Source organism: Paralichthys olivaceus, chromosome 22 (genome assembly GCF_024713975.1).
Source record: "Paralichthys olivaceus isolate ysfri-2021 chromosome 22, ASM2471397v2, whole genome shotgun sequence".
In the NCBI taxonomy this organism is placed as follows: Eukaryota; Metazoa; Chordata; class Actinopteri; order Pleuronectiformes; family Paralichthyidae; genus Paralichthys; species Paralichthys olivaceus.
Genome location: NC_091114.1, coordinates 3,331,555 through 3,347,045, shown reverse-complemented (window position 1 = coordinate 3,347,045; position 15,491 = coordinate 3,331,555). Strand labels below are relative to the sequence as shown.

Here is a 15,491-nt window from a genome sequence, read left to right as displayed (position 1 = left end):
AGAGGAAGGACGACTCCTCCAGGAAACACACACACATGCAGGAAAAGTCTAATACTATCATAAGACAATAGCACAGACTTGTAACAGTCACAGCTTTAGTGTAACTCTGTCAACCCTATCATTTACTGTACACTGTGAGCTCTGTAGCTGCTTGTACTCACAGCTACACAATGTTCACACTCTATATTCAGATGTAAAAGCCATGTTTAATAAAGTGATCAAATTAAAACAGGAAATATTCCACTGTCGTTTGTACCAAAATCCCCTCTGACATATTTTATGTCTGTATGTAATGTAGACATATGTGTGTGTGTGTTGTATGTGCAGTCCTTGTGTACATTCCTGTTATGGAATGTTGGGGTAATGGGGCTGCACCTGCACACACTGCAATAATTCAGGACTGTCTCTTAAAGCATTGAACTGAATCAGTGTCAATTTATGGGATGTCTGGGTTTGAATGTGAGTCTGATCCTTTAGACATTATTCAGAAATCATTTCAAAACCTGTGGTTATTTGTTGCCCCTTTGCAAACCTGTGAGTGAGAAAACAAAGGATTTGTTAGTAAAGTGTAAATAACAGTGTTAATGATGAGGGTCAGACTCTTCTACAGGAAGCATTGTTGGAGAGAAAATGTCAAACACTGGGCCAGATACTAAGTCGAGACTTCTTTTCAACACGTATACTTTGCTTTTACTGGAGTCTCAGTATTGGTCAAAAGAATTCACTGGAGATGGTCAGAGTTCAATGCAGTAGAGTTTATTCTTTTACAAGATGTAAACCAGAGCTGGCTCCAGAAGCCAACTGAAGACTGAGCTTCAAACCTTCTGCTTATATATATATACTCTACTATATATACTTTATATATACACTCATCCTCGTCTCTGCTGTTGCCCGTTCAACCAATCAGGAGGTGGATCTCTCCACTTCCTTTCTGGTTCAAAACTTCTGATTCGTCCCGAACCGAATGGTGTCATACTTTCCCAAGTTGACTTTGTCTCCCCCTACAGTCACGTCAGGGCTCGATTCTAATGGTGTATTAAAGAGGTGGTTGTTGGTCCAACTTTGACACCATTATAAATCTTGGAGGTTTGGAGGCCTCTGTTTCAGGCCTTACTCGATTTCGAAGGTCCTGTCTCCAGACTCCATTAGATTCCGGCGATGTCTATCTGCATTTTTTAAATTCTTACATTTCCACACGTTAAATATATGTGCAACAAACAATCATTCCAGTAAGGGTGCATACATGATTACATTTCTTTATGCTGGATATAACGCACAGTTTAAGCATATAAGCACACAAAGGCTAATGTTTCTACAACAGCATTCATTGCTATGGTTTAACTGCGTACAGTGATAGTGGTGTGTATATGTGCAGACATGAAACATTGGCGCATACATTCAAAGTTGAATTCAAATTTCAGAGCTCAGTCTTTTTTTTCTTGTCGGAACCTTTTTCCTCCTTGTGGAAAACTTTCCCATCAGACTTTTCTTTCCACTCCAAGGTGACGCCACTCAGTCCTTTCTCGTTGAATCTTTCCTGGAGCTGGAAAACAAATGGCAGCTATTTAAATACATGAAACAGATTCCTTTGCTCCCTAAGACAAAGGGTTATGTTTTTATTTAGTCAATTCAATTAGATTTATATAGCGTGTATATGATAACATGCATTATCCCAAGGCACTTTACATAGAAGATCAAGACCTTAAACATTGTAGAGAAACCCAACAGTTCCCACTTTGAGCAGCAGAGAACAGAGAGAGATAGGAGGAGGAGAGGAGGGAGGAAAAGAGGGGAAGAGAGAGAGATAGGAGGAGGAGAGGAGGGATAGAGAACAGGGAGAGAGATAGGACGAAAGAGAGACCAGGTCGTGCACCATCAGGTTTCAGCTGTGACAGACTAGTTGTTATAATGAAAACAATAAGAGTGATAATTATGAATGTAAAGATGTTATTAGTGATAGCAGCAACCATTCATATAATAATAACCATACCAATAATATGAATAATAATAATAATAGAAGAATTGTGGTTTGTCTGAATCCTGCAGCTCTGGACACATAAACAGCATCAGGTCACAAAGTGACACTTTTGTCATGACCAGTCAAACATTTGATTCTATTTCTTTCATTGTTGTGGCTGCTTTGCATTGTGGAACATCTGTGGCTGAGTTTTTTACATTCACTCATCTACTTCATGGTTATTTGATGATGTCAAACTCTGTAATACATGTGTCCAGGGTCCATGAATGAGTTAATGTCTCAGGGTGGATTTTGGAGACTTGCCTTTTTCAGAATCTGTTCTCTCACAGCACGGTCATTCAGGTCCACAGAGGAGTCCTGCAGCTTCACCCTCACCTTCACCAACGTCTCAACTTCTGCTCAGACAAAGAACGAGGAGAGAAACAAAACACAGGTGTAACGTGTTGTATAGTTTAGTGAAACCTACAGTTCTTCCTGTGGTGATAGAACAACTCAGACTTTTGATGTAAAACACAGAGGGCGGAGCGTCTGGTCTCTGGGCTGCATGTTGCCTACAAGACAGCTTGATCAGGCCTGTCAGAAAACTTACAAATACAAAAACAAGATACTTAGAAATACAAAAAAGATTCTCACTTGGGATGCTGTAGCAGACAAATGGAAATCTTTCTCTACAGGACAATAAACTCCATTTTCCTGCCTGCTGCAAATCTGCAACACCACATACGACTTTCATCGAGCCAAGTACGATGTCACCCTGATACCAGGAGCTGAATGAGTAGCCACTCCCGTCAGACCAGTAGATCTGAGGATCTCTGTACAAACCGATCCACACCCAGACTTTATGTTGCATCAAGTTATGTATCTTGTCGTTGTCAGCTTGGTTCCTCACAGTGACCAGATCTGTGTAGTGTTCTCTGCAGTGCCTCTGAGCCTCAGTCCAATTCTTTCTTGTATTCTCTACCACAAAGTCAGAATCCTCTAATGTTCCTGCAGTTAAGTTAGAGAACAAAAGAGGGATTGTTGAGATCACAATGTTTTCAAAATTATATTTTAGACATTATGTTGTATAGTAAAGATCAATATAAAACACATCATTACCTTTGTAGCAGACAAATGCAGTCTCTCTATGGCAGTGATAATCAGACCATCTTCCAATGTCCCACATGCCCACACAGAGCTCCTTGGCTGCATGATAGTCTGGTTCATTATGAGACTTGTCCCAGTTCCTATATTCACCTCCACTCCCTGTGAACTCATCTGACCACTTCCAGTCAATCTGACTGTACAGGCCAATCCAAACCTTAGAGCTGTAACCAGCAGCAGAAACTGTGTCTTTAAGTTTCTTCATTTCTTCAGTGGTTTCAATGGTGGCCAGGTCTGTGTACCTCCCTCTGCAGTAGCTCTGAGCTTCAGTCCAAGTCATTGCTTCAGACACAAAGTGGTACTGATGGAGGAGGCATGTGGAGAAGGTGAGGCACCCTGAGGATGAAACCAGTTATTTGTGTTATGTATGAAGACTCAAATGAATCTCTATATTCAGATTTCCTGTTAGACATCATACAAAGAGTGAAATTCACTGACCTGAGAGACACAAGACACCAAAGAAGATCCCTTCCATCATGCTGCTGCTCTGTGGACTGTTTGTGCCAGTGTTCATCACCAACAGTAAACTTAACCAGTTCTCATGTAGATTTAGGGAAATGTAACACCAGCTCCTCCTCTTCTACTGACAGTAGAACAGTCAGTGTTCTGTTGCATTCTTTATGCAAAAAGGCAAAGATGCAGAAAACATTTTTTTTCTCATTTATCTCATTTCACTATGCAGATAGTTCTGATCATATGGGACCAACACTGCTCTCTGCCTCCACCCCTGTGCAGGTGGTGAGGGAATGAATGTCTGTTTGTGTTGCTCACACCGTGGATCCAATGATACCTCTGTGACAGGGATGTTTGAAATGTTTATCTATTAATGTTGTGATCCCCTCTAATTCCATCCAATATGTAGATCACATGAAAATAAGGATGAAAAGAGAAGAGAAAGAAATGATGATGATGAGTATTATTATTATTATCATACTGCTATCATCTATAAATTATTTTCATTACAACCAGTCTGACAATAGTTCCTGGTCTCTCTCTCTCCTCTTTCTCTTTGGACGCTCACATTGAATCTGGTTCTTGAGGTTTTTTACTTCTAGTAGAAGAGAGTTTTTTTTCTCTACACAGTCGTCAGTGCTGCTCGTTGTGGGAACTGTTGGGTTTCTCTATCATTTTACAAGGTCTCAACTTTACCATGTAAAGTGCCTTGAGAAAATCTATATAATGATCTGGTGCTAAACAAATAAAAGTGAATGAAGTCACTATCCTCAGGCTGTAACCATACTGAATATTTAAGCCTGCTTTCAGGTATCCAGTGTTCATCTTTACAACATGGATGTGTTCATGGAGACACCATTTGCACCACATGTCTCAGATCCAGTCCTTCTAGGCCCGAGCACCAACTCAGCCCCAGCATGTTGTGTGTTTCCTGATCTCACCCACAAACAGCAGCTCTACAGCAGCACTGCCTGGAAGAATTATTCCACTTCCTGAAAATAATGCAAAGGAGTCAACGTGACAACACTTCTTTATGTTATTCTGGCTGCTTTGCATTGTAAAACCTCTCTAGCAGGAGTTCTTTATCTCATTTTTATCTCATTTCACTATGCAGATAGTTCTGATCATATGGGACCAACACTGGTCTCTGCCTCCACCCCTGTGCAGGTGGTGAGGGAATGAATGTCTCTTTATGTTGCTCACACTGTGGATCCAATGATACCTCTGTGACAGGGATGTTTGAAATGTTTATCTATTAATGTTGTGATCCCCTCTAATTCCATCCAATACGTGGCCAGACACAGTATTCAAGACAAATGAAAGGACTATATAACTATGGGTCGTTCTGAGCCCCAACCTCATACGTGTGGACACAACACAACATTTATGGTTCAATGAGAGCAGGCAACGTGCATTCAGTTCACAATTAGAATATTTATTTCAAATTAGGATTGTGGTTGGAATTCCTGAGAGAAAAAGACAAGTTTAAGGAAAACCTTTTATTTAATACTAATAAATAGCTAAGACAATTAACAGCTAAAAATACAAACTACAAATGGCATTTGATGGTAGCTAATAAGTAGACAGGGTACTCACCACGGGGAGATTCTATCGCAGACCCCAATAGTTACCACCACGTGAACACACTGATCACTAACACTACAACCTACACTGCAAGGGGAAACAAATCTACAAGCCACTCCAGTGACCACCACCATTACCACACTGCATGCAAGCAGGTGGATCCCACGCGTACTCCCCGCAGCTTGTCCCACTGCCTATAAAGAAATAAAAGCAATTCATTTCAATGGGTTCAGTTTCACAGAGATGAGAAAGACATGAATGAATCTATGAACGGTATAGCAGTTAGTTGTGGAACAATAAGCCTGAACATATAGGTGAACTGCAGGCAAAGCAGCAGTCTGGCACTTAGTCTGCAATGAGGGAAAACATGGTCAACATAATTTGTATCCACTGGCAAAAATACCTACAGGACCACACCTGTTTAGAATACCTTGCTCACTCTGGGGCCCTGATTAAAGGAGACACTAGGAAGGATGGTCAGCAGACTACTCTGGCTCAAATGAGTGGGAGACAAGGGCTGAGTTTCCTAAAGGATTCCATTATTATGTTATCAGCGATATGCCTACTGTTAACCAAACAAAGGCTGTTATCTATGGCCTACCTCTTCACCATGGGGCTACACAGCAGATGATCAGTCAGGATCCATCAGGACACAGCTTTACTACAACTAGATATACAAGAAACCTCATTAGATTTCAACTCAAACCATACAAGCAGTGTTTCTCCCCAGATCTCCCTTACCTGCACACACCAAGCAGTCCCCCCCCCCACATCTACCAGGATTCAGGCAAAGAGACACTGATTGCCCACACCTGTCCTTATAAAGGCAGGAAGACTCCATCTAACCTTACCTGCAGAGGGCAGTGTTCTTCTTCTGCATGTCAGCCCTCACATGTAGATCACATGGAAATAAGGATGAAAAGAGAAGAGAAAGAAATGATGATGATGAGTATTATTATTATTATTATACTGCTATCATCTATAAATGATTTTCATGACAACCAGTCTGACAATAGTTCCTGGTCTCTCTCTCTCTCCTCTTTCTCTTTGGACGCTCACATTGAATCTGGTTCTTGAGGTTTTTTACTTCTAGTAGAAGAGAGTTTTTTTTCTCTACACAGTCGTCAGTGCTGCTCGTTGTGGGAACTGTTGGGTTTCTCTATCATCTTACAAGGTCTTAACTTTACCATGTAAAGTGCCTTGAGAAAATCTATTTCCTGATCTGGTGCTAAACAAATAAAAGTGAATGAAGTCACTATCCTCAGGCTGTAACCATACTGAATATTTAAGCCTGCTTTCAGGTATCCAGTGTTCATCTTTACAACATGGATGTGTTCATGGAGACACCATTTGCAGCACATGTCTCAGATCCAGTCCTTCTAGGCCCGAGCACCAACTCAGCCCCAGCATGTTGTGTGTTTCCTGATCTCACCCACAAACAGCAGCTCTACAGCAGCACTGCCTGGAAGAATTATTCCACTTCCTGAAAATAATGCAAAGGAGTCAACATGACAACACTTCTATATGTAGCGACCTCTGCTGGTCCCTATTTCAATACATATGCTGAATGAAGCTACTTGTGTGCTGCTCAAGGTATTTTAGGTCAAAAAGAAAATAAAAGAACACATAAGCCATTTATTTATGTTGCATATACTCAGATTTATTGATGCATAATTAATTGACATTTTTTTACATCTACTCAATCTTACCAATCTATTCTCTATAAAACAGGGGTTTGCATGAAACCAAAACCAGGCCATTTTTAAAAGTGTTTTTTTTAATTTTGCTTTTTATTCTGACAACAAAAACTGAAAGATGACTTCTCTCTGTTTTTGTTTTTTAATTTAAAACAAGAAAATGAACATCCCATGGGTTTTGCTTGTTTTTTTAGCTTTGGGTTTAAACTGAAATCTCAGATTATATGATGATTATATCAATCCCAGCATCAAACATGCAGCTGAACTGGATCAGTGGTGAAGACAAATACTCACACACACAAGTTGTGTGGTGAGTGAGCTGAGAGCTAAGAGCTGAAATCTCATTCACAAGGAGAATTAGTGAAGGAGTCTGAAACCAGACAAAGTAAAAATGTTCCAAAGTGTCAGTTTGTCTTGAAGAAACATCACAGAGCAGATTAATGAAGTGATAACATTCAAGTACATCACAAAACATTTCTAGTTTCTCTCACTGTAAAGAAACAATAGACAGAACAAACATCATCCAAATATTCATGAATGCATTCATGTTATAAGAATCTCTAATGACACAATAACTGTAAATCTAATGAAAGGATGTATTCTCTCTCTTTCACTAAAGGAAGCACCATCCACGCACGCTGTAGCAGACAAATGAAAATCTTTCTTTACAGGACAATAACCTCCATTTTCCTGCCTGCTGCAAATCTGCAACACCACATACGACTTTCATCGAGCCAAGTTTGTTTAGACCCTGATACCAGGAGCTGAATGAGTAGCCACTCCCGTCAGACCAGTAGATCTGAGGATCTCTGTACAAACCGATCCACACCTGTTCTTCATGTTGCATCAAGTTCTGTATCTTGTCGTTGTCAGCTTTGTTCCTCACAGTGACCAGATCTGTGTAGTGTTCTCTGCAGTGCCTCTGAGCCTCAGTCCAAGTCTTTGTTGTATTCACTACCACAAAGTCAGAATCCTCTAATGTTCCTGCAGTTAAGTTAGAGAACAAAAGAGGGATTGTTGAGATCACACTGTTTTCAAAATTATATTTTAGACATTATGTTGTATAGTAAAGATCAATATAAAACACAGCATTACCTTTGTAGCAGACAAATGCAGTCTCTCTTTGGCATTTATCATCAAACCATCCTCCATGTCCCCACATGATCACACAGAGCTCCTCGGCTCTATTATAGTTTGGGTCAGACCCGTGCCAGTTCTTATATTCAGCTCCACTCCCTGTGAACCCATCTGACCACTTCCAGTCAATCTGACTGTACAGGCCAATCCAAACCTTAGAGATGTAACCAGCAGCAGAAACTGTGTCTTTAAGTTTCTTCATTTCTTCAGTGTTTTCAATGGTGACCAGGTCTGTGTACCTCCCTCTGCAGTAGCTCTGAGCTTCAGTCCAAGTCATTGCTTCAGACACAAAGTGGTACTGATGGAGGAGGCATGTGGAGAAGGTGAGGCACCCTGAGGATGAAACCAGTTATTTGTGTTATGTATGAAGACTCAAATGAATCTCTATATTCAGATTTCCTGTTAGACATCATACAAAGAGTGAAATTCACTGACCTGAGAGACACAAGACACCAAAGAAGATCCCTTCCATCATGCTGCTGCTCTGTGGACTGTTTGTGCCAGTGTTCATCACCAACAGTAAACTTAATCAGTTATCGTGTAGATTTAGGGAAATGTAACACCAGCTCCTCCTCTACTACTGACAGTAGAGCAGTCAGTGTTCTGTTGCATGCTTTATGCAAAAAGGCAAAGATGCAGAAAACAAATTTTTTCTCATTTATCTCATTTCACTATGCAGATAGTTCTGATCATATGGGACCAACACTGCTCTCTGCCTCCACCCCTGTGCAGGTGGTGAGGGAATGAATGTCTGTGTTGCTCACACCGTGGATCCAATGATACCTCTGTGACAGGGATGTTTGAAATGTTTATCTATTAATGTTGTGATCCCTCTAATTCCATCCAATATGTATGAGGCCAGACACAGTATTCAAGACAAATGAAAGGACTATATAGCCAACCACAGACTCAGCTTTCCTGCTGATTTTGCTCAGTCTGTTGGCGTCCTTTGTCTTGATGCCCACACCCCAGGACACCACAGCAAAGAAGATGGTGCTCACCACAACAGACTGATAGAACATCTGCAGCATCTTGTTGCAGACATTGAAGGACCCGAGTCCCCTCAGGAAGTAAAGCCGGCTCAGGCCCAGACAGCGGACCTCTTTAGTGGGGATGGTGTTGTCTATGCAGAACCCAATGTACTCAGAGACACAGTCAGTCAGGCCATCAATGTCCTCACCATGTGGCTCATACAGAGCATCCCAGTGTGTGGCCTCCAGCGCTCCACGCAGTGATTCCATGGCCTCAGGAGACCATTTCCTCACTGTCCTCACTTTGACTGGGTGCCGCTGAACCACAGGCTTGTATGATGGTGAGAGCAGGACTAGGTTGTGGTCTGACCTGCCCAGTGGTGGCAGGGCAGTGGAGCTGTATGCATCCTTAACATTTGCATACAGCAGGTCCAAAGTCTTATTTTCACAGGTGGCACATTTTACAAACTGGAAGAATGTTGGGAGTGTGGATGAGAGGGAAGCATGGTTAAAGTCACCTGTGATGACGATGAAGGCCCCGGGGTGTTGTCTCTGTAATCCTGCAGTCACAGTGTGGATGACGTCACACGCTGCTTCTGCGTTCCCAGATGGAGGAATATAAACAGTGATGGCGAAAACACTGGTAAACTCCCTCGGCAAATAATATGGACGAAGTCCGACGGCGACGAGCTCGATGTCCAGGCTGCAGACACGCTGTTTAACGGTGACGTGCCTGGGGTGACACCACCTGTAAACAATGCCGGCGTGTGTTGCAGGCATGCTCCCAGTGATCCGAAGAGACCGGAGTGCGGTTAAAAGTTATAAAAAGTGTCCAATCAGTTGCAAAAGCATTTCGTCATTGATCGGTACGAAGATGCACAGAGCATTGCAAAAATAAATATAAAAACAAACAGCAAGGGTAATAAAAACACACAAAACCGACAGTAATACCAGGAGCTGCTATGCCAGGCAGCCATTAGTACGGCACCATCTTTTTATATATGTTTTATGTATAGCAGTTAGTTATGGAACAATATACAAATCATAGACTATTCACACAAGAACTAAGATTAAGCCCAGTTCAACAAAGATCAAGTTAGCCCGACGATATAGGTGAACTGCAGGCAAAGCAGCAGTCTGGCACTTAGTCTGCAATGAGGGAAAACATGGTCAACATAATTTGTATCCACTGGCAAAAATACCTACAGGACCACACCTGTTTAGAATACCTTGCTCACTCTGGGGCCCTGATTAAAGGAGACACTAGGAAGGATGGTCAGCAGACTACTCTGGCTCAAATGAGTGGGAGACAAGGGCTGAGTTTCCTAAAGGATTCCATTATTATGTTATCAGCGATATGCCTACTGTTAACCAAACAAAGGCTGTTATCTATGGCCTACCTCTTCACCATGGGGCTACACAGCAGATGATCAGTCAGGATCCATCAGGACACAGCTTTACTACAACTAGATATACAAGAAACCTCATTAGATTTCAACTCAAACCATACAAGCAGTGTTTCTCCCCAGATCTCCCTTACCTGCACACACCAAGCAGTCCCCCCCCCCCACATCTACCAGGATTCAGGCAAAGAGACACTGATTGCCCACACCTGTCCTTATAAAGGCAGGAAGACTCCATCTAACCTTACCTACAGAGGGCAGTGTTCTTCTTCTGCATGTCAGCCCTCACATGTAGATCACATGGAAATAAGGATGAAAAGAGAAGAGAAAGAAATGATGATGATGAGTATTATTATTATTATTATACTGCTATCATCTATAAATGATTTTCATTACAACCAGTCTGACAATAGTTCCTGGTCTCTCTCTCTCCTCTTTCTCTTTGGACGCTCACATTGAATCTGGTTCTTGAGGTTTTTTACTTCTAGTAGAAGAGAGTTTTTTTTCTCTACACAGTCGTCAGTGCTGCTCGTTGTGGGAACTGTTGGGTTTCTCTATCATTTTACAAGGTCTCAACTTTACCATGTAAAGTGCCTTGAGAAAATCTATTTCCTGATCTGGTGCTAAACAAATAAAAGTGAATGAAGTCACTATCCTCAGGCTGTAACCATACTGAATATTTAAGCCTGCTTTCAGGTATCCAGTGTTCATCTTTACAACATGGATGTGTTCATGGAGACACCATTTGCAGCACATGTCTCAGATCCAGTCCTTCTAGGCCCGAGCACCAACTCAGCCCCAGCATGTTGTGTGTTTCCTGACCTCACCCACAAACAGCAGCTCTACAGCAGCACTGCCTGGAAGAATTATTCCACTTCCTGAAAATAATGCAAAGGAGTCAACATGACAACACTCCTATATGTAGCGACCTCTGCTGGTCACTATTTCAATACATATGCTGAATGAAGCTACTTGTGTGCTGCTCAAGGTATTTTAGGTCAAAAAGAAAATAAAAGAACACATAAGCCATTTATTTATGTTGCATATACTCAGATTTATTGATGCATAATTCATTATATTCTGTTACATCTACTCAATCTTACCAATCTATTTTCTATAAAACAGGGGTTTGCATGAAACCAAAACCAGGCCATTTGAAAAAGAGTTTTTTTAATTTTGCTTTTTATTCTGACAACAAAAACTGAAAGATGACTTCTCTCTGTTTTTGTTTTTTCATTTAAAACAAGAAAATGAACATCCCATGGGTTTTGCTTGTTTTTTTAGCTTTGGGTTTAAACTGAAATCTCAGATTATATGATGATTATATCAATCCCAGCATCAAACATGCAGCTGAACTGGATCAGTGGTGAAGACAAATACTCACACACACAAGTTGTGTGGTGAGCGAGCTGAGAGCTAAGAGCTGAAATCTCATTCACAAGGAGAATTAGTGAAGGAGTCTGAAACCAGACAAAGTAAAAATGTTCCAAAGTGTCAGTTTGTCTTGAAGAAACATCACAGAGCAGATTAATGAAGTGATAACATTCAAGTACATCACAAAACATTTCTAGTTTCTTTCACTGTAAAGAAACAATAGACAGAACAAACATCATCCAAATATTCATGAATGCATTCATGTTATAAGAATCTCTAATGACACAATAACTGTAAATCTAATGAAAGGATGTATTCTCTCTCTTTCACTAAAGGAAGCACCATCCACGCACGCTGTAGCAGACGAATGGAAATCTTTCTTCACAGGACAATAACCTCCAGTTTCCTTCATGCTGCAAATCTGCAACACCACATACGACTTTCATCGAGCCAAGTTTGTTTAGACCCTGATACCAGGAGCTGAATGAGTAGCCACTCCCGTCAGACCAGTAGATCTGAGGATCTCTGTACAAACCGATCCACACCTGTTCTTCTTGTTGCATCAAGTTCTGTATCTTGTCGTTGTCAGCTTGGTTCCTCACAGTGACCAGATCTGTGTAGTGTTCTCTGCAGTGCCTCTGAGCCTCAATCCAATTCTTTCTTGTATTCACTACCACAAAGTCAGAATCCTCTAATGTTCCTGCAGTTAAGTTAGAGAACAAAAGAGGGATTGTTGAGATCACAATGTTTTCAAAATTATATTTTAGACATTATGTTGTATAGTAAAGATCAATATAAAACACATCATTACCTTTGTAGCAGACAAATGCAGTCTGTGCAGGGCAGGGATAATCATTCCATCCTCCATGTTTCCACATGCCCACACAGAGCTCCTTGGCTCCATGATTGTTTGGCTCAGACCATCCCCAGTTCTTATATTCAGCTCCACTCCCTGTGAACTCATCTGACCACTTCCAGTCAATCTGACTGTACAGGCCAATCCAAACCTTAGAGCTGTAACCAGCAGCAGAAACTGTGTCTTTAAGTTTCTTCATTTCTTCAGTGGTTTCAATGGTGGCCAGGTCTGTGTACCTCCCTCTGCAGTAGCTCTGAGCTTCAGTCCAAGTCATTGCTTCAGACACAAAGTGGTACTGATGGAGGAGGCATGTGGAGAAGGTGAGGCACCCTGAGGATGAAACCAGTTATTTGTGTTATGTATGAAGACTCAAATGAATCTCTATATTCACATTTCCTGTTAGACATCAAACAAAGAGTGAAATTCACTGACCTGAGAGACACAAGACACCAAAGAAGATCCCTTCCATCATGCTGCTGCTCTGTGGACTGTTTGTGCCAGTGTTCATCACCAACAGTAAACTTAATCAGTTATCGTGTAGATTTAGGGAAATGTAACACCAGCTCCTCCTCTTCTACTGACAGTAGAACAGTCAGTGTTCTGTTGCATGCTTTATGCAAAAAGGCAAAGATGCAGAAGACAAATTTTTTCTCATTTATCTCATTTCACTATGCAGATAGTTCTGATCATATGGGACCAACACTGGTCTCTGCCTCCACCCCTGTGCAGGTGGTGAGGGAATGAATGTCTGTGTTGCTCACACCGTGGATCCAATGATACCTCTGTGACAGGGATGTTTGAAATGTTTATCTATTAATGTTGTGATCCCCTCTAATTCCATCCAATATGTATGAGGCCAGACACAGTATTCAAGACAAATTAAAGGACTATATAACTATGGGTCTTTCTGTGCCCCAACCTCATACGTGTGGACACAACACAGCATTTATGGTTGAATGAGAGCAGGCAACGTGCATTCAGTTCACAATTAGAATATTTATTTCAAATTAGGATTGTGGTTGGAATTCCTGAGAGAAAAAGACAAGTTTAAGGAAAACCTTTTATTTAATACTAATAAATAGCTAAGACAATTAACAGCTAAAAATACAAACTACAAATGGCATTTGATGGTAGCTAATAAGTAGACAGGGTACTCACCACGGGGAGATTCTATCACAGACCCCAATAGTTACCACCACGTGAACACACTGATCACTAACACTACAACCTACACTGCAAGGGGAAACAAATCTACAAGCCACTCCAGTGACCACCACCATTACCACACTGCATGCAAGTAGGTGGATCCCACGCGTACTCCCCGCAGCTTGTCCCACTGCCTATAAAGAAATAAAAGCAATTCATTTCAATGGGTTCAGTTTCACAGAGATGAGAAAGACATGAATGAATCTATGAACGGTATAGCAGTTAGTTGTGGAACAATAAGCCTGAAAATATAGGTGAACTACAGGCAAAGCAGCAGTCTGGCACTTAGTCTGCAATGAGGGAAAACATGGTCAACATAATTTGTATCCACTGGCAAAAATACCTACAGGACCACACCTGTTTAGAATACCTTGCTCACTCTGGGGCCCTGATTAAAGGAGACACTAGGAAGGATGGTCAGCAGACTACTCTGGCTCAAATGAGTGGGAGACAAGGGCTGAGTTTCCTAAAGGATTCCATTATTATGTTATCAGCGATATGCCTACTGTTAACCAAACAAAGGCTGTTATCTATGGCCTACCTCTTCACCATGGGGCTACACAGCAGATGATCAGTCAGGATCCATCAGGACACAGCTTTACTACAACTAGATATACAAGAAACCTCATTAGATTTCAACTCAAACCATACAAGCAGTGTTTCTCCCCAGATCTCCCTTACCTGCACACACCAAGCAGTCCCCCCCCCCACATCTACCAGGATTCAGGCAAAGAGACACTGATTGCCCACACCTGTCCTTATAAAGGCAGGAAGACTACATCTAACCTTACCTACAGAGGGCAGTGTTCTTCTTCTGCATGTCAGCCCTCACATGTAGATCACATGGAAATAAGGATGAAAAGAGAAGAGAAAGAAATGATGATGATGAGTATTATTATTATTATTATACTGCTATCATCTATAAATGATTTTCATTACAACCAGTCTGACAATAGTTCCTGGTCTCTCTCTCTCCTCTTTCTCTTTGGACGCTCACATTGAATCTGGTTCTTGAGGTTTTTTACTTCTAGTAGAAGAGAGTTTTTTTTCTCTACACAGTCGTCAGTGCTGCTCGTTGTGGGAACTGTTGGGTTTCTCTATCATTTTACAAGGTCTCAACTTTACCATGTAAAGTGCCTTGAGAAAATCTATTTCCTGATCTGGTGCTAAACAAATAAAAGTGAATGAAGTCACTATCCTCAGGCTGTAACCATACTGAATATTTAAGCCTGCTTTCAGGTATCCAGTGTTCATCTTTACAACATGGATGTGTTCATGGAGACACCATTTGCACCACATGTCTCAGATCCAGTCCTTCTAGGCCCGAGCACCAACTCAGCCCCAGCATGTTGTGTGTTTCCTGATCTCAACCACAAACAGCAGCTCTACAGCAGCACTTCCTGGAAGAATTATTCCACTTCCTGAAAATGATGCAAAGGAGTCAACGTGACAACACTTCTTTATGTAGCGACCTCTGCTGGTCCCTATTTCAATACATATGCTGAATGAAGCTACTTGCGTGCTGCTCAAGGTATTTTAGGTCAAAAATAAAATAAAAAAAACACATAAGCCATTTATTTATGTTGCATATACTCAGATTTATTGATGCATAATTCATTTACATTTTTTTACATCTACTCAATCTTACCAATCAATTCTCTATAAAACAGGGGTTTGCATGAAACCAAA

General features: G+C 41.3%; 3 protein-coding genes across 4 annotated transcripts; all 3 read right to left on the bottom strand.

The window, feature by feature from the left end:
- Positions 1 to 740: 740 nt before the first annotated feature.
- Positions 741 to 4,287, bottom strand: LOC138406553 (lymphocyte antigen 75-like). Of its 2 annotated transcripts, XM_069519073.1 has the most exons (5): positions 3,560 to 4,044; positions 3,077 to 3,457; positions 2,612 to 2,965; positions 2,282 to 2,373; positions 741 to 1,543 (listed from the first exon to the last, which is right to left on the bottom strand). In XM_069519073.1, the coding sequence occupies exons 1-5, from the start codon at positions 3,633 to 3,635 to the stop codon at positions 1,418 to 1,420; spliced, it is 1,029 nt and encodes a 342-aa protein (XP_069375174.1). In that variant the 5' UTR covers positions 3,636 to 4,044; the 3' UTR covers positions 741 to 1,417. The 2 variants fall into 2 exon arrangements, 1 of the variants encoding a protein (XP_069375174.1); XR_011239978.1 differs by having other exon boundaries at positions 1,489 to 1,543; positions 2,282 to 2,965; positions 3,560 to 4,287.
- Positions 4,288 to 6,793: 2,506 nt separating this feature from the next.
- LOC138406640 (macrophage mannose receptor 1-like) lies at positions 6,794 to 14,468 on the bottom strand. The gene is made up of 7 exons (XM_069519233.1): positions 14,344 to 14,468; positions 13,029 to 13,206; positions 12,552 to 12,926; positions 12,083 to 12,440; positions 8,408 to 8,427; positions 7,951 to 8,325; positions 6,794 to 7,839 (listed from the first exon to the last, which is right to left on the bottom strand). The coding sequence occupies exons 2-7, from the start codon at positions 13,102 to 13,104 to the stop codon at positions 7,469 to 7,471; spliced, it is 1,575 nt and encodes a 524-aa protein (XP_069375334.1). The 5' UTR covers positions 13,105 to 13,206; positions 14,344 to 14,468; the 3' UTR covers positions 6,794 to 7,468.
- Positions 8,265 to 10,548, bottom strand: LOC138406556 (uncharacterized). The gene is made up of 2 exons (XM_069519075.1): positions 10,504 to 10,548; positions 8,265 to 10,429 (listed from the first exon to the last, which is right to left on the bottom strand). The coding sequence occupies exon 2, from the start codon at positions 9,741 to 9,743 to the stop codon at positions 8,826 to 8,828; it is 918 nt and encodes a 305-aa protein (XP_069375176.1). The 5' UTR covers positions 9,744 to 10,429; positions 10,504 to 10,548; the 3' UTR covers positions 8,265 to 8,825.
- Positions 14,469 to 15,491: the final 1,023 nt, after the last annotated feature.

Excerpts from the sequence above, each read along its gene's own strand:
- LOC138406553 (XM_069519073.1), bottom strand. The coding sequence starts at position 3,635 with ATGAACACTGGCACAAACAGTCCACAGAGCAGCAGCATGATGGAAGGG. Across the intron at positions 2,374-2,611 it reads TGTCTGCTACAGCATCCCAA|AAGTTGAGACGTTGGTGAAG; the intron begins GTGAGAATCTTT and ends TTGTCTGAGCAG. Across the intron at positions 1,544-2,281 it reads GAGAACAGATTCTGAAAAAG|CTCCAGGAAAGATTCAACGA; the intron begins GCAAGTCTCCAA and ends TTTGTTTTCCAG.
- LOC138406556 (XM_069519075.1), bottom strand. The coding sequence starts at position 9,743 with ATGCCTGCAACACACGCCGGCATTGTTTACAGGTGGTGTCACCCCAGG.
- LOC138406640 (XM_069519233.1), bottom strand. The coding sequence starts at position 13,104 with ATGAACACTGGCACAAACAGTCCACAGAGCAGCAGCATGATGGAAGGG. Across the intron at positions 12,927-13,028 it reads TGGTGTCTTGTGTCTCTCAG|GGTGCCTCACCTTCTCCACA; the intron begins GTCAGTGAATTT and ends TTTCATCCTCAG. Across the intron at positions 12,441-12,551 it reads TGCATTTGTCTGCTACAAAG|GAACATTAGAGGATTCTGAC; the intron begins GTAATGATGTGT and ends ACTTAACTGCAG.